The sequence below is a fragment of the Bufo gargarizans genome, chromosome 1 (genome assembly GCF_014858855.1).
Source record: "Bufo gargarizans isolate SCDJY-AF-19 chromosome 1, ASM1485885v1, whole genome shotgun sequence".
Classification (NCBI taxonomy): domain Eukaryota; kingdom Metazoa; phylum Chordata; class Amphibia; order Anura; family Bufonidae; genus Bufo; species Bufo gargarizans.
The window spans coordinates 60,899,913-60,924,475 of NC_058080.1; the positions used below are offsets into that span (position 1 = coordinate 60,899,913).

A 24,563-nucleotide genomic window follows, 5' to 3' on the forward strand; every position below is an offset into this window, starting at 1 on the left:
AGCGCTGTTTTACTATGCATTCTGTATTCAGAATGCTATTATTTTCCCTTATAACCATGTTATAAGGGAAAATAATACAATCTACAGAACACCAATCCCAGACCCGAACTTCTGTGAAGAAGTTCGGGTTTGGGTACCAAACATGCTCAATTTTTCTCACGCGCGTGCAAAACGCATTACAATGTTTTGCACTCGCACGGAAAAATCGCGCACCTCTTATCCGGGCAAAAAAACTGACGCCCGTGTGAAAGAGGCCTTAGGCTACTTTCACACTTGCAGCAGAGTGATCCAGCAAGCAGTTCCGTCACCGGAACTGCCTGCTGGATCCGGCAAAACGTATGCAAACTGATGGCATTTGTAAGACTGATCAGAATCCTGTCTTAAAAATGCCTGATTAGTCAGAAAAATGCATTGAAATGCCGGATCCGTCTTTCCGGTGTCCGGCATTTATTTTTTTCACAGGATCCGGCATTCTGGTATTTTGAATGCCGGATCTGGCACTAATACATTCCTATGGAAAAAAATGCCAGATCCGGCACTCAGGCAAGTCTTCAGTTTTTTTGGCCGGAGATAAAAACCGTAGCATGCTGTAGTTTTATTTTTTGCCTGATCAGTGAAAAAGACTGAACTGAAGACATCCTGATGCATCCTGAACGGAATGATCTCTATTCAGAATGCATTGGGCTATAACTGATCAGTTCTTTTCCAGTATTGAGTCTTTTTGACGGAACTCAGTTCCGGAAAAGAAAAACGCTAGTTTGAAAGTACCCTAACTGTAAAAAATGTTGGTAATAAAAAAAAGCTTGCAGCTTTTCTGCACTGTTTATGACCATGCATCTCAGTGCCGCGAGTAGCCCAATTAGATCAGCAATTTAATGGTTAAATCAAATTACTTGGGGTAATTCTAGACATAGAGTGCCTAATGTGAGGTACACAACTAGTGCCTAGAGCCTCCATCTTTGCAGCAACCCACAAGTAGAGAGCCGGGAGGAGGGAAGTGGTAGAAGTGGCATTGATAGGAGTGGTGGTGGTTCACGGTGGCTGTCCTTACTCCAACGCCTCCTGGGTCCATGCAGTGAATGGAGGTTGCACCCTTTCTCCTCTCAGGACACACCATCGACTTTCTGGGGATCCTGCCTGGTGGTAGATACGGTTTCCCTTGATGTTAGGTAGACCTCCCTTGTGGTGCAGACAATTTAATGGTGGCAGCAGTGCTGATGTTGAGTGCAAGGCAGTGCAATGGTGGAAGTAGGGGCTGGCGTATGATGGCAGAGTCAATGACCAGGCCCCTTGGTTCAGTAGATTATAGAAGTAGTAGTGGAGATATTGTATTAAAGTAGCAATAATGGTGGAAGTAGTTTGCAATCTTTCCAAATACCTATAGGAATGGTGAAGTACACTTTGCAATCTTTCCAACTACCTATAGGAATGCAGTTTCGTTCTCATTAACTCTATCTGCAATTCTAGGCTTTGGGGTGCAGATCTTAGATTAGATGACCAGTACGTCTCCAGGGGCGGATTGGCCGTAGACCCTACAGGGAAATTTCCTGGTGGCCGATGCCTAGGAGGGCCACCCAAGCCCTCCTCACATCCGCCAGCCGGGTTCATAATTAACTGATTCTTTCTTTTGCACCCGACCAGCAGCCACAGATGCCCTCCTGATTTCAACTGTATGGACATCCTCAGGACAGCGATACAGTTAAATACTGTGGCACAGGTGGCAGTATTTTGTGCTGCACTGTGGTATTTGGTTCTGCTGGGGCAGTGTATTGCGGTGCACTATAGTATTGCTGGCCCTGCCTACTTATGTTGCCCTGCCTTCCATCAATTTGGGCCCACCTGCAGCATAGGGCCACTTTTATCTTATTTTTTTTCCAGGGCCACTGTGATTGGTGCAGAAACAATACATCCTTTCCACAAGCAGTAAAGTCTGATTGTCATAAACATGCGGTACCTTACTGTCTTTCCAGGCACGGCCTTGAAAGTAGTTCTCAGCCATGGGAAAAATGTCCATTCTTTTTTCCTTCAGGGATAGTTCTCTCAGTTCAGTTGCTTTCTGGTAGTGCTTTCCTGGATCAGGCCTTTTCTTCAGGCCTGTTTCTCAGGAGCTCATACATGCACTGTGTTGTCTTTAGCTCTGCTCAGCTAAGACTCACTACCAGGGGGCTGAGAACAGCCCAACAACACCCTAGGAAATGGGACAAAAGCTGCCAGTGTTAACTATATGTTCCGCATACATAACCATTTGCGATACATAGTGCATAAAAAATTAAGTACTTTAACAACAAATCTCAACATTTAACTATGTCGCATTAAAGACCATCTGTCAGCAGGTTTGTACCTGACACTGGCTGACCTGTTACAGGTGCACTTGGCAGCAGAAGGCATCTGTGTTCGTCCAATGTTCATATGTGGCCGCATTGCTGAGAAAAATAAAATGGTATTATGTGCAAATGAGTGTCTAGGTGCAACGGGGCCGTTGCCTTTACACCTAGAGACTCAGCTCTCTCTGCAAATGCAGAGAGAGAGCTGAGCCTTTAGGGGTAACAGCAACGCCCCTGTTGCTCCTAGAGGCTCATTTGCATATATTAAAACTTGCGGGCACATATGAACATGGGACCAACAGAGATGTCTTCAGCTGCCAAGTGCACCTGCAACAGGTAAGCCAGTGTCATAGGTACAAATCTGCTGACAGATGCCCTTTAAATTAACCCTTGCAGAGCCTTGAGTCACTGCATGTGGCAGGCGCAGCACTTTGAAGTGCCTTTTGCGCTGTGGCATTAGAAGAATTTTGATATCTCTGACTTTTAGTCTAACCAGACTGTCTATTATTCTGTATTCCTCTAGCGCCGCTCTATGGAAACAGTAGGTTTAAAGAGCACACCAAATGCTTGAAATAACTTCTTTATTAAATTCTACTTTTCTTCATATATAACACTGCCGCCTCCGCAGCAGATAGTCCATGTACATAACACATGTTTAAAATCTATCACAAAATGGTGGTATGCATACGATGGTGGTTCAACTGTTCAATCTTGTCATTCAACATAAAATGATAGATAGATATATTTCTCTCTTGAGCATCTGTACTCTCAAGTTATTTAAGCACTTTATGATCTCTCTGAGAGGTATATCTGAGGTTAACCAATAGTTCACTTGCTGTACTTGGTTTGCAGTTTGCTCTATACAATTGTTTATGATCTGGTATGAGCAGTTCGCATTTGTATGCAATTTGTTTGGATTGTATGATTGTATGGCTCAGTAGTTTGTTTGTATGGTAGAACTGTAAGTAAACATACATATAACCAGTTCAGTATACAGTTCTAATTACTATATTAACAGTAGGAACATGATATTACTGTAAATACCTATTTTGGCCTCTTGCTTCCATAAAACACAGCTCTTAGTGGAGTGTGTGTCTGTTCAGCTTCTGTCCTCTGGTGTAATGATTCTAGCAGCTCCTGCTATGGGAATTTCCCACACAAGCTGTGTGTGAGCCTGGCTGTAATTGGTCAAAACTCCTGAGCTGTGTGAGGCTGGCTGTGATTGGTCTAGACTCCGGCCCAGCAACAACAGTTTAACTCTATACTTTGTTTTTTCTGCTGTGTCATTGAGCTTACCTTACATTATATAATGAATCTTAAAGGCATATTATCTTTTCTGTGGGGGGTTCAGCCCGCACAACCTTGTACGCACGTGCACATTGCTATGGCGAAATACAGATACAAACGCAAAACCACAAATGCAACCACACTCTGCAACCAGCACTTTATTAAGACCAACATCTAAAACGCCAATCTTAATAAATGTGCCCCATATTCTGTAAATCCAAACAGCCTCTACCTTGTGATCGGTTGGAGCTGACATCTTTAGACGATCCATTCTTGTATGTAGGGTCTTCTGAAGATAACATGTTGTCCATCTGCTGAGATTCCCTGCGATCAGCTATTGGTAGACTAGGTATTATACCGAACGTCGGACAGATTCATAGGAATGCTAGTTAGGGATGATCTGCCGATGTAAAGGTACCACCTATTACGTGATAATAGGATCGTTCATGCGGTCACCTAAATCATTGTTTGCCAGCAGCAGATCATGCCATCTAAACAGCCTCTGCTGGAAAACAATGATTTTGCATGGGGACAAGTGATGACATTAGCGATCACTCCTCCTTTATACTGTGGAGGAGATCATTCCATGAAAATATGCAGTGGTCTCCTTCACTAACAAGCAGGCGATTGTCGGGAAGAAACGTTTCCTTCCCAACAATCGTCTGCTCAATAGAGCAGTGTAAAGGGGCCTTTTAAATATTATGTGCTGGGTCCTCCAGAGTAAGAAATTATCTTTGTAGCTCTCTTCTCTAACTAACAGACGAAGGTCCTAATTTCCTGGGCTTACTAACACTGACCACCCTTTTACTATCCCAAGATTTACACAGGTAATTAATACTTTTTACCTGCGTACATTGGAGGGAACATACTAAGCAAAATGTGGCCGAATTGTACCAAAAAGTGGTGTACAGAAAATGTTCTAGATGGCTTATGTGTTTTAGACACTTTTTGAACTTTTTTCGACAGATTTTTTTTAAAAAGTGTCTACAAAAATAATTGTGGTTAACAGGATTCATAAACTGCACCAGATGTACTGTATATTAATGGGGTGCTCCATTCCTCTATTTGAAAAAAAAGCTGTGTAAGGTAGTACAACATCTAAGAGTTGGCATAAGAAAGAGAAAATGTTATAACGAGTCTAGCAAGATGCGCCAAATTTTTCATGCAGCGAAAACCACTGTCATACATTTGGAACAGTTTCTGCTTGTGTGATCTAGTTCAGTCTTGTCTAAATTTGGGACAGAATAATTAAATTTGTCTCAAAGTTCCCATGATAACATCCATGGATAGTCATTCACACTTGTCATACACTGCCTGTCCCAAAAAATAAGTCGCCACCAAAATAAAAGCTCACACACTCTAATATTTGGTTGGACCGCCTTTAGCTTTAATTACGGCACGCATTCGCTGTGGCATTGTTTCGATAAGCTTCTGCAATGTCACAAGATTTATTTCCATCCAGTGTTGCATACATTTTTCACCAAGATCTTGCATTGATGATGGTAGAGTCTGACGGCTGTGCAAAGTCTTCTCCAGCACATCCCAAAGATTCTCAATGGGGTTAAGGTCTGGACTCTGTGGTGGCCAATCCATGTATGAAAATGATGTCTCATGCTCCCTGAACCACTCTTTCACAATTTGAGCCCGATGAATCCTGGCATTGTCATCTTGGAATATGCCCGTGCCATCAGGGAAGAAAAAATCCATTGATGGAATAACCTGGTCAGTCAGTATGTTCAGGTAGTCCGCTGACCTCATTCTTGGAGAACATACTGTTGCTGAACCTAGACCTGACCAACTGCAGCAACCCCAGATCATCTGCCTCTCTTCTTACCCTGATGTGCCCATCACTCTGGAACATGGTAAATGTTGACTCATCAGACCACATGACCTTCTTCCATTGCTCCAGAGTCCAATCTTTATGCTCCCTAGCAAATTGAAGCCTTTTTTTTCTGGTTTGCCTCACTGATTAGTGGTTTTCTTACGGCTACACAGCTGTTCAGTCCCAATCCCCTGAGTTCCCTTTGCATTGTGCGTGTGGAAATTCTCTTACATTCACTATTAAACATAGCCCTGAGTTCTACTGTTGTTTTTCTTCGATTTGATTTCACCAAACATTTAAGTGATCGCTGATCACGATCATTCAGGATTTTTTTCCCCGCCACATTTCTTCCTAGAATACGATGGGTCCCCACTATCCTTCCAGTTTTAAATAATTGGACAGTTCTTACCCCAATTTTAGTAGTTTCTACAATCTCCTCTGATGTTTTCTCTGCTTGATGCATGCCAATGATTTGACCCTTCTCAAACAGACTAACATCTTTTCCACGACCACAAGATGTGTCTTTCGACATGGTTGTTAAGGAAATGAGAAGCAACTCATTGCACCAGTTGGGGTTAAATAACTTGTTGCCAGCTGAAAGATAATCACCCAGGCAGTAATTATCCAACAGGAAGCTCATAACTATTTGCTTAGTTAAATCCAGGTTGTGACTGTTTTTTTGGACAGGCAGTGTATATAGACTATTGAGCTCAATACCAGTAGCCAGAAGCCCCATATAAGCTTCTGAGGTCTGAAATTGTATCCACAAGAACCAAGTGGCAGTGAACGACCAAGCTCCTCCACTCTCTTGATGCCATCAACCTTGGTCACATAGGGATGGTAGAGAAGTAATTATACAAGAAGCCTTCCCTTAAGTGATAAAAAATTGAGAACTGACCATATGTATCACTAATGTGAAGGAGGAAAAAGATTTGCTCTTACAGTGGGGTTTATGAAAAATGGTGGTCATCCCTGGGGGATTTTGTGGACATTCTTAGGCAATTAGGGCAGATTTTAAAATGTTCAAAAAGGGGATTCAAATGTTGGGACGAGGTATAATAACATACATGTATATTTAAGACATAGTAATACTGTATATGTCCACACATCCTCATTCCTGTTCTGTCTATCATGTTTGCCTCTTGTATGCTCTTCTACGTTTAGCCTATTGTTTTTTCTCCTAGGTGATTATAAGAGATGAATGAAGTTTTGAAAAATTTGATTCTGCCGCTTTGCCGAACTTCAACAAGAAATTTGATTTGTTATGAATTAGTTCGTCATGAATCACTTTCCATTGTTTGGGTGCAATGACGGTGGGGCGGTGCAATTTAACCCCTCAGATGCCGCGATCAGCATTGAACTGGAGTTAAGCTGTTCAGGGGGTTAAAAAAATTATAATACTCACCTCATCTACTTGCTCGCGGAGAGGCCGTGCACTCCCGTCTTGATTGAAGAAAACCCTGCAAAGGACCTGAGGCGAGCGTGATGACGTCACCACGGTATCACGATGTCATCAGTGATGCCATCGCCATGTCTGCCCAACGTGATCACGTGGTGACATCATAACGCTCACTGCAGATTGTTTGGTGGGTTTTCTTCAATCAAGGCGGGAGTGGACGGCCTCTCCGCGAGCAGGTGGATGGGGTGAGTATAATTTGTGGCAAACCAAATTTCTTCTAAAATTCGGATTGACGTCTACCTCAGATACTTCGATTCGCTCAACACTAATGATTACCTTGGAGGTGAAAATACATTTCTTGTGTCAATCTTTGATAATAACAGTCCTACGGCTAAACCCTCTGTAGTAAGAAGCAATATTCCTCAACATTTATTAACTGAACCTTCTTGAAAATAGTTCATCGACCTGAAATCCAACCTCGTTTATGTCTAGGGATTTGATCCTTAGCTGTAATAATTATGAGAAATCCTTGGCTGTCGCTATCATGTTCTTGAGGCCTGAACACAATATAGACACAGTTCCCGGCATTTATTCATCTTCCTGGAATAAAAAGCTGACAGGTCTAGAGACATTAATACAGAGGTTTCCATTAGAAGTAAGACTGGTACCGTATATAGGCTGAATACAGGGTGATGCTGGTAGCAAATGTACATGCTCAACACTTCTGAAAACTATAGCTAGATTATGGTGAATTTAACATAAAATTATTACTGCATGTACATAGTTTATTTATTATCACTTGCATTTTAATTTGTTAATTCAGGTTGCCTAGCAAAAGAGACTTCCTGTCTAAGTGTCTACCATTTGACTACATGCAACTACATGTATGAAAGTTGTCACAGGAAGTTCTATCCATTAAAAAGCAGACGAGTTTCCAATTTTCCCATAATTACACAATAAATCATTCTATTGTATTACAAATAGGGATGAGCGGACCCGTGGATATTCGGGTTCGGCCGAACTTCGGGTCAAAGTTCAGGTTCGTGACCCGAACTTGACCCGAACTCGAACCCCGTTGAAGTCAATGGGGACCTGAATTTTGATGCACTAAAATGGCTGTAAAATAGTCATAGTAAGGCCGAATGCACGCGGCCGAGAGCGGTCCGTGGTATGCCGGGCTGGATTCCTGTTCAGAGCAGGAGCGCACGGCGTCATTGGTTGCTATGACGCCGTGCGCTTCATGCAGCCGCTGCACTACAGTAATACACTCGTATAGTGTATTACTGTAGTCCAGCGGCGGCATGAAGCACACAGCGTCATAGCAACCAATGACGCCGTGCGCTCCTGCTCTGAACAGGAATCCAGTCCGGCATACCACGGACCGCTCTCGGCCGCGGAACACGGCCGTGTGCATTCGGCCTAAGGGCTAGAGGGCTGCAAAAGGAAGCAAAATGGGGGTAAGAGCGGGACAATTGCCCTGCAAACAAATGTGGATAGGGAAATGACTTAAAATAACATAGAATAGAAAAAAATAAAAAATAATAATCTTGAACTAGGAGGCGGAGGAGTAGGAGGTTAAGGAGGCGGTGAACGTTGCGGTGTAGGTGGAAGCTGCGGTGGAAGAGGTAGCCAATACAGTTTTTTTTTTCTTTTTTAATACATTTGGGAAGACCCCAAAACATTGGGAAATAGAAAAGAGAATGCAAAGAGAAAGTTCAATGAGTATAACAACGGCTGGGTGCGGCCGGCATACTTGTCTACTCAGCACAAGGTACGGACAAGTCTTGTGGGATCCATGCCTGGTTCATTTTAATGAATGTGAGCTTGTCCTCATTGGCTGTGGACAGGCGGCTGCGCTTGTCTGTGATCACATTCCCTGTCATGCTGAACACATGTTCGGACAATACACTGACCGCAGGGCAGGCCAGAATCTCCAAGGCGTAAAGGCAAGCTCAGGCCATGTGCCCAATTTGGAGACCCAGAAGTTGAAAGGGGGCAGACCCGTCATTCAGTACGTGTAGGCGTAGTGCACACGTACAGTACTGTTCTACCATGTTGCTGAAATGCTGCCTCCTGCTAAGACATTCAATATCAGCTGGTGGTGTTTGCTGTTGTGGCGTGATGACAAAGCTTTTCCACATTTTGCCCATGCTAACCTTGCCTTCTGAGGTGCTGGTGGTGCCCCAGCTGTAGTTGGCGACTTCTTCCTTCTCCTCCTCTGCCTTCACCTTGTGCTTCTACTGAGCCCCTGCTGTCAGGTGGGAATGCCACCAGCAGCTCGTCTACCAGCGTGCGCTTGTACTTGCTCATCTTCTGATCATGCTCCAGTGATGGAATTAAGGACAGCATGTTGTCCTTGTAGCGGGGATCCAGCACGGTGGCCACCCAGTAATGAGTACTGGTTAGAATGTGGGAAACTCAGCGGTTCGTTGCGCAGGCACTGCAGCATGTAGTCGCTCATGTGTGCCAGGCTGCCCAGAGGCAACGACAAGCTATTCTCTGTGGGTCAGAGGTGCAAAGCTGGTGTATTGTACCCACAAAAAAATCATTATAGGTCACTCACAAAACAAATAGCCAGATTCCTAACACTCTCCCTCGCTTCAGCTGCCTGCTTCCTGTCCCTGCACTACTCAGGGCTGATGGGCGGTGCTACACGTGATCCAGCTTGTATAGAGGCTGGGTCACATGATGCGGCGGCCAATCACAGCCATGCCATTACTAGCCATGGCTGTTATGGCTTCTAAGTGCCCACAGCTTAAAAGCTTGTTGATTGACTGCCCTGCAGCCTTTCAAAAGCTTTATTAAATGCCCGAACCCGAACTTTACAGTTCAGGTTCGATCAACACTAATTACAAAACATTGTCAATCACATCAAAAATGTAGACAGACGTAAAGCTTTTATTTTACACTAGCATCCCGTTTTTCAGGGTATGAATTATTTTTGCATTATAAATCAACCCATTTACATGTGCATTAAAAATACCTATAATCCAACATCTGATTCCAGAAATCCAGAAAGTCTTATATAATCCATATAGTCTTTTAATAAGGGAATTAAGAATTGAGTTAGAGTAGCAGATGTGACGTTTACACTGCCTGGTCCTGTCAATCAAAGTGCAGAAGGCACGGCTGTTGCAGAGAGAACAGAGCCTCTAGGTGTAATGGTTACGCCCCCGTTGCTCTTAGAGGTTAATTTACATATATTACAACTTAATTTTTATCAGCAATGCGGTCACATATGAACATGGGACCAACAGATGTCTTCAGCTGCCAAGCGCACATGTAACAGGTCAGCCAGTGTCATAGGTACAAATCTGCTGACAGTTAGACATTTATATTGTCCCATTATTGTGTGAATTTACTGTATATGTGACATGTTTGTGTATACGATTACACTATTCTATTGAGAGCTCTGGGTGGTATTATGGACATTGTATCGGGCTGTACAGCGGGTTTCAGGTTTTACTATTGGGTTGTCCTTTATTCAGTTCTTCTTTACGCAACTAAACTCTAGTCAAAAACAATAGAAGTGGAGACTTCGGTAAACTATTGCCTCCTTGGGTTTGATAATATGCTATTATTAGCCTTATATCCTGGATTTAACAAGGAACAAGGTTACTTGTTTGTGCTCCCAGTCCTCATAAGGGGTCTATATTTCGGAAAGATTATCCCATAGAAATCATTAAAATAGGTACTCATTCTCTAGAAAACAGGAGGACCTTATTCTTATTCGACCTCCATTTCTGGTGAGAACCACCCTACCCATTACATCTAGAAAACAGGGGGACCTTGTTCTTATTTGACCCTCATTTCCTCTCGACTCTTGGATTGATTCTCCATATCCTTGTTTGCTAACATTATAGGTAGTGGAGATCCCTGAGCAGGTTCTTGCTACCCATTGAAATAAGGGATGATGTCCACATAAGCTTGTCGCCCACTTCCCAGAGGCCCTACATGAGCTGACACTATGGTAGGGTTGCCCATGGCCTATGCTAGTTGTACCATGTCAGAGACAACCCTTTTCAGTGTTTATTAATATCTGTATAGTCCTTTACAGGGATGGACATGCCAGACAGTACCTGTGCACCTGTACAGAAGGTCAGTAGACAATGGGACCCAGTGCCACCTTTCAGTGTTCTTGCGGGTGAAAGGTGTCCTAGTGGTTGGAGCCCCACTAATCAATGTGCGGATATGTACAAAGTATGAAGAAACTTTAGGCCTCATGCACAAAATACAATAGCAATACAGTAAAATGTGGAGATCAACACAAAATACAGTTGTGTTATCCTTATTTGCCTTTATTGTCCTTATTATGTAGGGGAAGGTTTCTACTTTAGGCAGTAGCTTCTGACATGTCACAGAGACATCTCAGAAGGTTTTATTGGGGAAGGGTAAAGGGTCTCTGCCATGTGGCTAGAACAAAGGGTAGGCAGTGAGGATTTCTTTTTGTCTTCTTCTAAACCTCTCACATCTACTACAATGTCGTTGTGGTCCACCATCCTTAAGCTAATAGAACAGGCGCCCTCACTCTGCTTCGTTAACTTTACGTGCCCTAATAAGGTACATGAATAGGTAATATGAAACCCTTTTAGGCAAGACCATTTTATTCCGCCCTGATGCTAATAATAACGAGCTGGGTTATGCAACCTCACAGTTTCAGGACGTATGACCCTATTCCTGGGTGTAACCACCAGGGTTGCAGGTGGGGCCCAACAACTAAGGGGGCCCATTTTTACCCAGCTAGTAGGTGAAATTAGTAACGACTGTGGAAGGGGGTATGTAAGGGAATGAACACACGCACCAGTTGTGTCTCATTTGCTATGCCGCCATGATGGGGTCGGGTAGCCGTTAACAATGCATACCAACTAAACAGCCCTCTCCTCATTATTTTAATTAGGGCTCACTGTGGCCTGAACAGCCACGGCGTACCCAATCGCAGCACGACCACGCCGCTACTGCACCACAACCATGCTGTGTGGTCGTGGTATAAAACTGAATGCAGCCCTGTGCATTGGCCCTTTTTGTGTCAGTACTTTTTGTATTATTCCTTTACTATAATATCATTATACCAACATGTGACTTTCTAATCATTATAGTTTTTCTTTTCCTTTGCTATGAGGTTATAGGTACAAGGTGACTTTTTTTTGTTTGTGTGATATCTTTGCCATACCAGGTTGTGTATTATACTTGTATGCTTGTATAATTCTTGTGCTGTAACATCGCTGAGTAGATGATGCCTTCCCTGTGACATCACTGTGAGCATTATCCCACTGTACACGTTATTATACTATTGTGTCATCATTGTGAGCATTTTCCCTGTACTGTGACATCACTGTTTGCAGTATAGCTCTACTGTGATATCACTGTGAGCATTATCCTTTTACTGTGACATCGCTGCATGCATTATCTCAGTGCTATAGGGAGACCAAAATAATCATTAAACTTTCTGCTTCTTTCTAAACTTGCTGCCAAAGGTAGCCATGGTGGAATGGGGCCCCATTCCAAATTTTGCTATGAGCCCCATGGTTATTTGTTATGCCCCCGAACCTATTGGGTGATAAACCTACACAGGTAATGAAAGGGAATGAGCCTTACCAGTGTCAGGTCCTCTGCCACCCTACCACCCCCTTGTGCGACTTCACAAGTGTAGATTCATAGACTGTATCACCTTCTGGCTGAACTGTCTGGGAAGGATTAGGTTTCTTAATAAATCATTGAAGCAAAGGAGACATCAGAGCGGACAATCATGCTTTATTCATATCATGATCTTCTCACCGCCTTCTCTAATGGAGTAGAGTATGACAATGAAGGCTGTAGAGCTGGTGTGCAATGTACATCATCCATGCGGAGTGGCTTGTTGCACCCCTGTCTATGCCCCTGTAGTGGGCATTTATTGATATGTGTTGTGTATATGGTTTGCACTGATTGATGATATGGGTGATACTAATAAGAGTGTTGAATATGCGGCCCTTGAAATCAGATATGATGGAAGGTATGCTTGACTTGCTTTGCTTGGTAAGGAACACTGTGTCATGTTGCATACGTATAAGAAGTAGGAACAAGCACTAATGGCTTATTTGGTTCTTAGGGCCTAAGTTTGAATGTTAATTTCTATGCTGGTGGAAGGACTGAGGTATGGTAGGAAAACAATTCTATAGAATAGCAATTATAACTGTTTCCTAGATTCCCATAGTGTCAATGACTAGTGTTTCAGCTGATCAATTTCGGCAATTTCTAATGTTCCTCTAAAAGGGTACAAAAATAAGCTCTCTCATTGCATGGCCTAAAGACTCCTTAAGCCTACTAGGAGCCCTCCACAAGGAGAAACATTGCCCAAATCCTCTATAGGGGTACTCTGACAACATTTAAGGAATATCTACATGACCCTTGTCCCCCTTTCGGCAAGCCAGGGCTGGTATATGCAATTGGAACAGTTTCTACCTTGACTCTGATATCACATCAAAGAAGACATTGGAAAAATCAAGAAAAAGTTTCTTGCCAACGTTAATTGAACGTGTTAAGTGTCAAGATTATAGGACTGCTAGTTCGGTAAGAGGAGGCTAAGTGGAAAGGTAACTGTACGTGTCTCTCCAATGAAATCTATAAAAGTTACAGAAACAGTCCTGCATGGCTACTTGTCTCCTCCAAGCCTTGACTTGAACCTGGTTCTCCTGATGAAGGTTTCAGGAGGATCCCGTGGAAATGTCCCTTGAATATACCATCAATGTGTGATGGGTGCAGACCTGATCCTCGAGATTTTCAGAAATCACAAGAAGGAAGGGGTCTTGGTGTTTGATAGCGCTCCAGTGTTCACTTGAGTTTCACTAGGGTGAAAATGATGTTCTCTGTCACCATCACAAGTTAATTTAAATTATAAATGGATAAAAATAATAAAGATAACGTGACATTGTTACATGAGATTATTACTGTGGCTGTGCTGAATGTGCAAAGAGAATTCCTTTTACATAGCTACAAGGAAATAAAACCCTGACAATGGGAAAAGTCACACTTTATTAAAAGGCTCAACAATTTTCTTGTCGAGGCACGAACGGGCTATACTGATGACTCCTATTCTTTATCTTTCAGATTGCTTGCTAATGTTGGTGTATAAAGACAAGTCAGACAGGACAAAGGGACATAAAGAGAAGACTAGTGTCACGTTGGAGGACATCTGTGGCTTGGATTCTGGGATCTCGTATGAGGGCGTGAACCACACTCTGGCCATCATCTGCTTCTCACAAGCTGTGATGTTGGGGTTCGACAATAAAGAAATTATGAATGCTTGGGATGTGCGCATACGTTACAGTTTAGGAGAAGGTAAAGATTGTCGACCCTTTGTATAATGGTCCCAATGTTGTTGCTATTGGCAGTGCAGAGGGAGCAATCACACCAGGACCCTGGTGGGTAAGAAGGCCCAATGGCTCCTTTGACAATATTATAAATGGTGGTAGATGTGGCACCGTGGCATAATCTGAAGCTCCTGGACCAGGGTGAAAAAGAGTACCTGGGCCTCTTGCCTATGTATTTTGAATGAATTATTCCTAAAGTACAGTGGACCTAAGCTAAGGAATATCTATGGTGGTCTTTGGTAATTTAGTTGTCTGCTCTGTGGCCTGAAATCTTTTGGTCATCAAATGGAGGTATTTTCCCTAGCAGTTCTGTAAAATTGGACATACACATCAGTTAAATGTTGGCCAAAGTTCAAACCCTCAGATTTTAGCAGGACCAACCAAACATCTAAAATATATAGCTTTCTCCCCTGTCTCTGTTCAGGGCACATGTTTGGCTGGGTGAAGTGTACATGTGTATAGAGGAGAGAGATATCTGTTGGCCAGAAGCTATCTAATGTGTATGGCAGCCTTATAAGGTTGTCCAAGTTTTTTTTTTTATTTGCCCTCCAACCAGTGGACCTGTGGAGAAATCCATGCTCACCTGGTCCTTTCTGCTTGGTCCCGACACCTTAAACTTAGTCTCCTAACTTCCTTCATAGATGTGGTCATGTGTGTCGTTGCAGCCAATGTCTAGTTTCAGTGGTGATATGTCACCATGTGGCACGTGACCCAGCAGTGATGTTATGTCATTGTGTGATGTCAAGTAATGTCACTGCTGATGCCAGTCATTGGCTGCAACAGCGCCCATGGCTCTGTTCATGCATAAAGTTAACAGACTCGACAGGAGGTCCAGTAGAGATAGTCCTAGGAATTGCTCAATTAAATAGGATATGTCTACGACTATAGACAGAGCTCCCCTTAGTGGTGGCAACAAGTGGCCAAAATGTTTTTAAGTATTGGTGCCAAGGTAGTATATTAGAAAAATGCATAAAAAATTTAGCTTTTTTTCTCTAAATAAAACTATAATGCTACTGTAGGTATACAAAAAATATAATAGTATCACATCAGGCTGTATTTTACACTTAGTATAGGTGATAACATATTCCAAAACAGCAACATAAAATATTACTGTGCAACCCAATTATAAGGACATAAATAAATCTTTAGAAATTATTACTTCCTATATTTGCAGAATTTTCTGGAATTTTGTGACATTTTCATCTTCTTTAAGAAACAGCCTGAACTTTGATAAACTACAGACGACGTTACTATTTAAAGAGAGCAGAAGTTAAATCGTCAGGTCGTTTGGATATGGTTCTTTTTTTTTTATAATTTACATCTAATCTGACATGTGGTATTTACATTCCTGTGTTTCTTTGGCATATACATTTTCAGGTCAGCCTATTTTTGACCATGAAAAATTGACTTAAGCCTCTCAGTGAATTATGAGTAAAATTTACATATTTCTAATTAAAGCGGATCTTCTTACTAATGATTTCTAGATTTCGTGGGCTGTCACCTGACTAATTTTAGTCTAAGAACAAGGTTTGTTCATTTTTCAAGAAAATAAATGTCATTACATTAAAAAATGTGAAAAAATATAGGGTTATTAATAGATGTGAGGCTGCCTTCTGGGCATCGTCAATGTTATGCTGTAATTTTACAGAGGTGTAACTAAAATTCATAGGCCCCATAACAGTGGTGTACTTAGTGTATTTTGCACCCGGGGTGGATCCTTTAACCCTAATACCCAATTTTGTTTTTACAGAGGGCCACAGGCGATTAATATACTGTATTGGGAGGGCCACTGGGAGTCATTATACTGTATGATGGCCAATTGTGGAAATTATACTGTATGGGGGCCACTGGGGTCATTATACTGTATGGGGGACACTGGGGGTCATTATACTGTATGTGGGGGCCACTATACTGCCCCCTCACACATTATAATATCCCCCAGTGCCCCCTATACAGTATAATGATGCCCAGTGCCCCCGTTACCATACAGTATAATGACCCCCAGTGGCCACCTATACCATACAGTGCCCCCTCATACAGTATAATGTCCGCCCCCTACCTTAGCATGCCGCAAAATGGCAAAATAAGATGGTCCCCCCTACCACCTAGTGTAAGAAAATGAAATAGTAGGAAAAATTAAAGGTATGTATAATAGCATCATATATCAGAAAACCCATATTATAACATAAAGTCACCATATTGGTATTCCCTACAAAAGGTACAATGTTCTTGAACCTGACTGGGCCCCCTCAACCTCTGGGCCCCACACTGTGTGCTATGGCCATAGTTACACCCATGGCTCTAAAGGGAAACTGTGGCAGGTTTATGCAAACTGCCTTTGTTGCCCATAGCGACGAATCACAGCACAGCTTTCATTTTTCAACAGCGGAATACAAAATGAAAGCTGGGCTGTGATTGGTTGCTATGGGCAACAAAGACTGATTTTCTTTCAGACATTTTTTCATGAATCTGCCTCATTATTTCAGCTTTTAGAGGGCTCTTTTCTCAGAAACATATAAAATAATCAAAGTAGAATAGAATAGGTGACAACCTGTCTTGCATACTGCCGTTGTCTTGATGTAACATTCTCAGGGTATAACTAATATTGCCGACGTTGGCGGTGGAATAGACCGAATCTGGATCATGCACCAGACCAGGCTCCCTAGGCAAATACAGACTCTTGACCAGACGCCCTAAATAAATAAAGACTCCCTAAATAGATAAATACCAAACTAAATACAGGTATGGCCACACTTCCTAAAAAATACATATCCACAAGATAAATACAGACCCAGGCCCCTTAAATACAGAGCCCCAGAGCCCCTAAATAAAAACGAACCTTAAAAACTAAACACAAAATACACTCCCCCAACCAGACTCACTAAACAAATAAAGACCCCAGACCAGGACCTAAATTAAGACCAAGAGCCTCTAAATAAATAAGGACTCCCTAAATTAATAAATGCAGACCCAGACCACCTAAATACAGACCCTATAAATAAATACAAGCCCCCATGCCAGACCCACTAAGTAAATACAGACCTTAACACAAACTAAACACACCAGACCAGACCCCCTAAACAAATACAGATCCCAGACCAGTCCCCTTAAATAAAGAACAAAACACCCAAACTACAAACAGTCCCTTTAAAAGTACACCTTCTGCATAAATACTGACCTCCCTCCCAGACCAGACCCCTTAATAAAGACCAGAACCACAAACACATACCAAATCCTCTAAATACAGACCCCAGAACATCCCCCAACATAAACACAGAACTGGGGAGAGGTGAATGTTTAGCGCGTGGCGTCCAGATTTGCTAGATCCTGGACATCTACCCTTTTTCTGGAGCCCCCCCATACATTCTGGTCCTGGACATCTCCCTTTTTTCCTGAACCCCCCCATCCCAATTTATACTGGGAGTGTTGGCCAGTTATTTACTGTAATTTGTATTCTATAAATGGGTGACATTTTGTGTAAATTGAGTAGAAAAGTAAGTAGAAATGGTTGAGTTTGGTTGTTTTTAGTTCTAGGCCCCCCCCCAAAAAAAGTGAAACAGTTTGGGGTAATTTCTTTATATACTTCTTTCATTGGAAATCTTAGGACCCCCAAGGGCCTCACAGCTTCCTCTTTTCATCTCAGTTCACAGATTTCATGTTGGAGTATTGCCTGGCACCAAGCTAGAAAGTGGACCTGCGACACTGCACCTGTGCAACGACATCTTAGTTCTTGCTAGAGATCTACCACCAGTTGTCATAGGACAGTGGAAGTTGTCAGATTTGAGACGGTATGGAGCGGTGGCCAATGGCTTTGTCTTTGAGGGAGGAACACGGTGCGGATACTGTAAGTACTGCATGGCACTACCATAAGCTGCTCCATGTATATTATGTGTCCTACTGTCTACTGCATCCATGTGGTCTGGTCTTTGCAATGCATTGACCTATAGACCAGGTTTGGGACAGTGAATATGATTTATCAAAACTAATCCAAGAGAAAACTTAAAAGGGTTGTCTAACTTCACAGAGTGTTTTAAATCCCCCCCAATAGTCAGAGGAACCTGTTGAGGGAAGCATACTTACCTGCTCCCCTATGCCTCAATTCTGGCTCTGTGAACCCAACACTACCTTCACTATGCTCCAGTCCTCGTATGTAAACTTCTGCCATGGATGAAGGTCACGTGCACCACCGCAGTCAATGACTATTTGCAGTGGTGATGTGCCTCCAAGTTGTATGTCACAAACTGCTTGGGGACACGTCACTGCTGTGGTCGTGCCGGAAGTTTGCATGTAGGACTGAAGTGCAGTGATGACAGCAGTGGACCCACAAAAGCTGGAACCGAGGATTGGGGAGTAGGTAAGTACAGTATGCTTCCCTCAACAGCTCCCATTCAGTGTGGGGTGTGTGTGAGTATTTAAAAATCTATATGGAGTTGGACAGTCCTTTGAAGGAGCTGGTCATATCAACCAATCAAATTTCAGCTCTGTTTTATTATTGAGTTCTAAATGTAATTGAGTGTGCAGTAAGCTCCCTCTAGTGGTGGCTGCAGGTAGCCAGAATTTTTCAAGGGATTTGGAGCTTAGAAAAATTAACCGGCACGGACTTTTGCAGCTAAATTTGACATGGTGTTAGGCCTCTTGCACACGAACGTTGTGTGCCCATGGCCGTATTGCGGCCCTCATATGGCTGGTCTGCAATATACGGGCACCGGCCCGTGTGCACTCCATTCACTTGAATGGGTCCGCAATCACGGAGATGTGGAACGCAAGCACGGATCAGAACCCCACGGAAGCACTACAGAGTTGTTCTATTTTTTGGCGGTGCGGACGGATCACGGACCCATTTAAGTTAAATGTGTCTCGATCCGTCCCGGCCGCCGCACGGATGTTGCTCGTGCATTGGGGACCGCAAATTGCAGTCCCCAATGCACGGAACGGAACCACAATGTTCATGTGCAAGAGGCCTTAAAAGGTGGATATTCACTTTAAGGCAAGGGTCATACTGAGACTTTTTGTGGCGCCACTGATCGATTATAACTATTGAGCTACAGCCGCAGTCCAAATGAATGCATTTGCTAGATAGACATGTGAATAGCCATATTGACTGACCTTAGCGCTAGACAGCATCCAGGTAGGGAGAAAATAAGGACATGATATCCGCACATAGAAAGCCGTGGCTTTTAACCACTCGCCATCATAGCCCTAATGTATGTGCCTTAATAGGCATGCTTTCTTCTTCATGACAGCTTACTGACATTGACGCAAGCATTGCTTTGGCCACTTTAAGCCCCCATCTCTGCCCCCCTGACAACTCTATACTCTTTTCTCTATAGTACTTAATCTGTTCACCTACTTCAAAGTAGAAATTGACACCACTGGTCTTTAGATCTCCTAAAATATTCCGCCTCCTCTCTCGACTCCTGCCCCTTCATCCTTCGCAGGTCTTTCTACTTCTGTTTCAAAGTCATTTACTGAATTCTGCCTGAGCTAATGTATATATGGATCCTGCACGGAGATAGCTTTACTTTTCACGGAGTGTATTCCTATTGGATATGGCTTTCTGTATCTGTAGATCTGACCCTTGGGGTAAATAGGTGTACCCCCTCCCCCACTCGTCCCTTGTCCTCTCAGTGCAGGTATGGTGACAGCAGGAATTATTACATAAGCAATTGCCCAAGCTCTATTCCCAGCAGTGAAGTATAATGGCGTCAATCTAACTAGAGATGAGCAAACTTTTAAAAGTTCGATTTGGCTGATTCGCCGAATTTTACCCAAAAATTCGCTTTGTGACAAATTACTTCCTCACGAAGCGCATTTTCTTGTAAGTAGCGGGTGCAAAGACATAGAGTTGCGATAGCGCCGCCTCCGTCATTGTACCCCTCAGATGCCGCTTTCATACATGATTGCGGCATCTGAGTGTAAAATTAACAATACATTTTTTTTTAAATCAAACTTACAGCCTCCATTTGCTCGCGAAGGGCCAGGCACTGCCATTTTGCTTGAAGATCCTGATGAAAATCCTGTGCGGCGCGAGATTACATCATCACGCAGGCTGGCGTGGTGACGTATGATGTCATCATGCCGGCCGGCGTGATAATGTAATCTCGCGCCGCACAGGATTTCAGCCTTATAAATATGCAAGATGAAGGCTGGCGGCCCGTCGCTAGCAAATGGAGGAGGCAAGTTTGAGTTTTTTGTTTTTTATACTATTTCAAGTTAAATCAATTTGCTGACACGAAGCACGAGGAAATTCGGCTTGTAGGCGAATAGAATTTATCCTGAAATTCAGATCGAATTCCACTTCGTGGGATTCGATTCGTTCATCTCTAATTATAACTGTGACTAATCATTACAAATGCTGAGCAGCCATCACTCTGACACCGACGTGCAGCCTCTAATTTTGCCTGTCAGTTCCATTAATCATCTGATACCCGCTCTTCACAATATTAATAGCTCTCATTCTGTCATCATTCTTCTTCGGAACAGAGCTTAAAGGGATTCTCCCACTAAGAAATATTCTACAGTTTTCAAACCAGCCCCTGGATCTGAATACTTTTGTAATTGAATGTAATTAAAAATTTTGCATAGTCACTGAGTTATTCAATAAAATGTATCTGTATAGCGCCACCTGCTATTTGTTTATTTTCTTATTTCTTTGTCCTGCTCACTGAGATGGCCGCACATGCTCAGTTTTCATCCTTCAACTGCCTCCTGAACTGTGATAGGGAGAGCATGGACACGCCTCCTGAGCTGTGATAGGGAGAGCGGAGACACGCCTCCTGAGCTGTGATAGGGAGAGCGGAGACACGCCTCCTGAGCTGTGATAGGGAGAGCATGGACACGCTCCCTGAGCTCTGATAGGGAGAGCATGCACACGCCCCCTGAGCTGCAGCAAAAAGACACTCCCCCTGAGCTGTCAGCTTGATATAAATCTAGCAGAGCAATGAATGAGGAGATCTCTGGATCCATGTGAGGTACAGGGCTGGTTCTAGCTTTGTTAGAAAGTGATTGTCATGTACTATATGATGTCTGATTTCATTTTAACCCCTTTAAAGGAAGAGGGCTCTCAGCTCTGGCCCATTAAGGGGTTCAACCTCCATTTCTAGATATAGGGCAAACCGGCAATCACCTGTTGTTGCCAGTGGAAGCCCCCAAAAAAATGGCTGACCATGGTCATGGACATTCGGGTCCGTCAGAAAGGAAGTTCTTTCTATATTGTGATTCTTCAATCTGTCTCATAGAAGAAGTCCCCTTATAAGACAACAGAGAAAAGTATCCTTTAAGGGGCTGCCCACATTTAAAAAAAATATGTGTCTGCTTCTTTTCCATAGAGCACCACACCTGACCACAGGTCATGTCTGGTATTGTATTTTGAAAGGAAGGAGACATTTTTTTTTTACTACTGGACAACCCCTTTAAAGAGGTCCCTTTGTCATGCTTATTTAGTAACTACTGGCATACTTCATAAAACTGCAATTGCTGGAGTATCTTTTCTTAGAATTGTTTCTTCTGCTGTCCCTTTATTATATCTCCAAGAAATGTATGAATACGCAGACAATAGTTCTCACGGTCATGGACAATGCTTCCAAGAGGCGTGCGCCTGCACTGTCTGACATTGTCCAATCAGTACTGACAATTTTAGCCTGTTTGGGGGAACACCCCATCGACAAGGGGAATGCTGACGCCCAGTTGCAATTTATTCAGACATTTCCAAAAGGAATAATGGAGGAACAGCAGAATGTAGAGGTTGCGAGATACGGTACTTCAATTTCATTAGCTAAAAAAAAATGTAGTCATAGCGCTATTCTACCAAATTTACACCTAAATTGGACATTAAAGGTGAATATTTATGCATCGATAGGATATGACATACACTGTCTGATAGGTGCGGGCCCCACCTCTGGGACCCACTCCTATCCTAAGAACTATGCTGCGCATGCGTTGTATCCTCTCCATTTGCTGCTATGAAAATAGCGGAGTCAGCATGCTCAGCTACTTTTAGAAGTCCTGCAGCATTGAATGGAGAGGACACTGCGCATGCGTCGCCACCCCTCCATTCACCACTAGGGGACTTCCAAAAATAGTCAAACCAGTTTTGAAAATCTTATTGCAGTGAATGGAGAAAGTCGTGCATGCGCAGCTTGCTCTTAGTACATGTCGGGATCCCGTTCCAGAAATAGAAGCTGGTCCCAGAGGTGGGACCCGCACCTATCAGACATTGATGGCATATCCTAATAACATGCCATTAATGTCCCTTTTATCGACAGTACTGCGTCTTCGTCAGATCCATCTCACTGCAGATAGCAGCTCATCTGCTCCGGAATAATTCTCTAATTTGTGCTATTCCCAGTCTGTTCCCAGCTTTGATGTGCCATGTGTTCCCTTATTTAAAGGTAACCTCATTTAAGACAATTAGGGAAGATTAATGAATGTAACCGGATAGCGCTAAAAAAGCAAGCAAGACGCCATTGTACCGAGCACATAAGCAGCCGTAATAGTCTGATGAACGGCATTCCAAACTCCAGCGCTCAAGTATCAGACCCCCAATGTCAGACAGAGGAGAGAGAAGCAGCGACCGCCATCTGCCCCTGTAACGTGCAGATATTGGATGAAGCCAGGCAATGCAAACTCACCAAATCAACGGCACGGGGGGTTCTCTTTTAATTGTGTGCACTCAATTGGTGTAAAGAACCAATTGTGGAGTTAATATGTTTTTTTTCAATGGCTGGGATTGCATGGATTTTGCTTGACTTTGGATTTTTGTACTTAAGGTGGACTATTGCTGGTGGATTTATAGGGGTTCTCCAGGAATTAAAAAAATGAAAATACTTAAATATTATTTTATAATAAATATATTCATAAATACCTTTCATTACTTAAAATGGCTTGTTTTTTCTGAGGAGCAATCATCAGGGGAAACAAAATGGCCGCCATCCTATCAGTACACACAACATCTTTCCTAATCACACAGGAGGAGAAGTTACTTCACCACAATGAGCCATAGTGCTGCCTCATCCTCCTCTCTGCTCTGCTTGTCAGGAATCATGATCCTGAATACAGGTGAATCTCTGTGGGAATGGAGATGATGAGGAGACATGAGAGGAGGGCGAGGTGTGGCTAATGAGCAGCAGCACTTGTTTACAGTCTCCATTACCACAGCAACACATCTGTCCTGTCCGTCCTCTCTGTACTTCATGTCTCCTCATGTTCTAAATTCCCCAGAGATTCAGCTGAAGATCTTATCATCTGTATTTAGGATCATAATCCCTGACAAGCAGAGAGGAGGAGGCAGCTTTTTACCTCAGTGTTGTAAAGTAACTTGTCCTGCTGTGTGATCAGGACAGGCTTTGTGTGAACTAATGGGACAGCGGCCATCTTGTTTCCACTCATGATTGCTCCCCAGACAAAACGACCCATTATAACTAATGAAAGGTATTTGAGAATATATTTATAATAACGTAATATTGTCACAGGTAATTGGGAGGGGAAAACACCAGATAACATACGGAAGGAAATAGACCGGAGTCTAGGCCTCAAAGCTAAGGGAGAGAGATGGTGACCTCCTAGGAATCCCTAGACCTCTCCCTGACTCCTGCCAATATAAGTAGACCCTGAAGGTGGAAATACTCATACACCAGAACCTTAGCCCTAGAGACCCTTGAAATCCCTAGGAGTGGTGGCAGGGAATGAGGCTACTGGTTCCTTCCCAGATGAAGAAACCAGCGTCTCCCTGAGGCCTAGAAAACAACAAACACAAGCGAACAACAAAATGCAAAACAAAATGCACTTAGTTTAAAGAAGAATGGAGGAGCAGGAGATCCGAAGGAACAACACAACAGCTCAACCAACTCCAGCAGGAAATATCAAACGCATGGCAAGCAGTGTGAGTCAGAACGAAATAGAGCCTCAGTAATGACTACAGGCTGCACCTGACAAGAGGTGTGGTCATTACCAAACAACAACACTGCAAGGAGAAAACAGAGAGACTGTCAGATACCCTCACTTGTTGCCAGTCTCTCAGATCTTCTCACCTCTGTCATGGGAGGCACTGTGACAAATATTTAAGTATTTTCATTTTCTTAATTCCCGGAGAACCCCTTCAAGGTGACCATGGACAAAAAAAGCTGTATTCATCCCAAAAGATTACAGAGAAATCTATCAGTAGAAGCATGGACTATATTGGTGAAAGGGGTCTGTACAGGGGACCACTGAGAGCGATCCAGGGCCTTACCAAGCACTCTAGTCATGATTATGCAAGGTCATCCCTCAGACTTTAAGAAACACATCTCCTGACATTTAGTAAATACTTGCATCCCCTATGTAAGAACAATTCTGGAGCATCTATTCTTATGACTTTATGCTGTGCCATTGCTCTATAATTCCTG

The 24,563-nt window shown here is 43.1% G+C and overlaps 1 protein-coding gene across 4 annotated transcripts in view; it reads left to right on the forward strand.

The window, feature by feature from the left end:
• The window catches only part of DOK7 (docking protein 7), a 119,403-nt gene that overhangs the window by 4,322 nt on the left and 90,518 nt on the right, over nt 1-24,563 (forward strand). For all 4 annotated transcript variants that reach the window (XR_006390128.1, XM_044295740.1, XM_044295763.1 and 1 more), the window contains exons 3-4: nt 13,919-14,149; nt 17,825-18,025. Coding sequence is in view for 3 of the 4 variants with exons in the window: in XM_044295740.1 (XP_044151675.1) it covers nt 13,919-14,149; nt 17,825-18,025 (432 nt within the window). In the remaining variant the exon portion in view is untranslated. The remainder of the gene's footprint in view (nt 1-13,918; nt 14,150-17,824; nt 18,026-24,563) is intronic.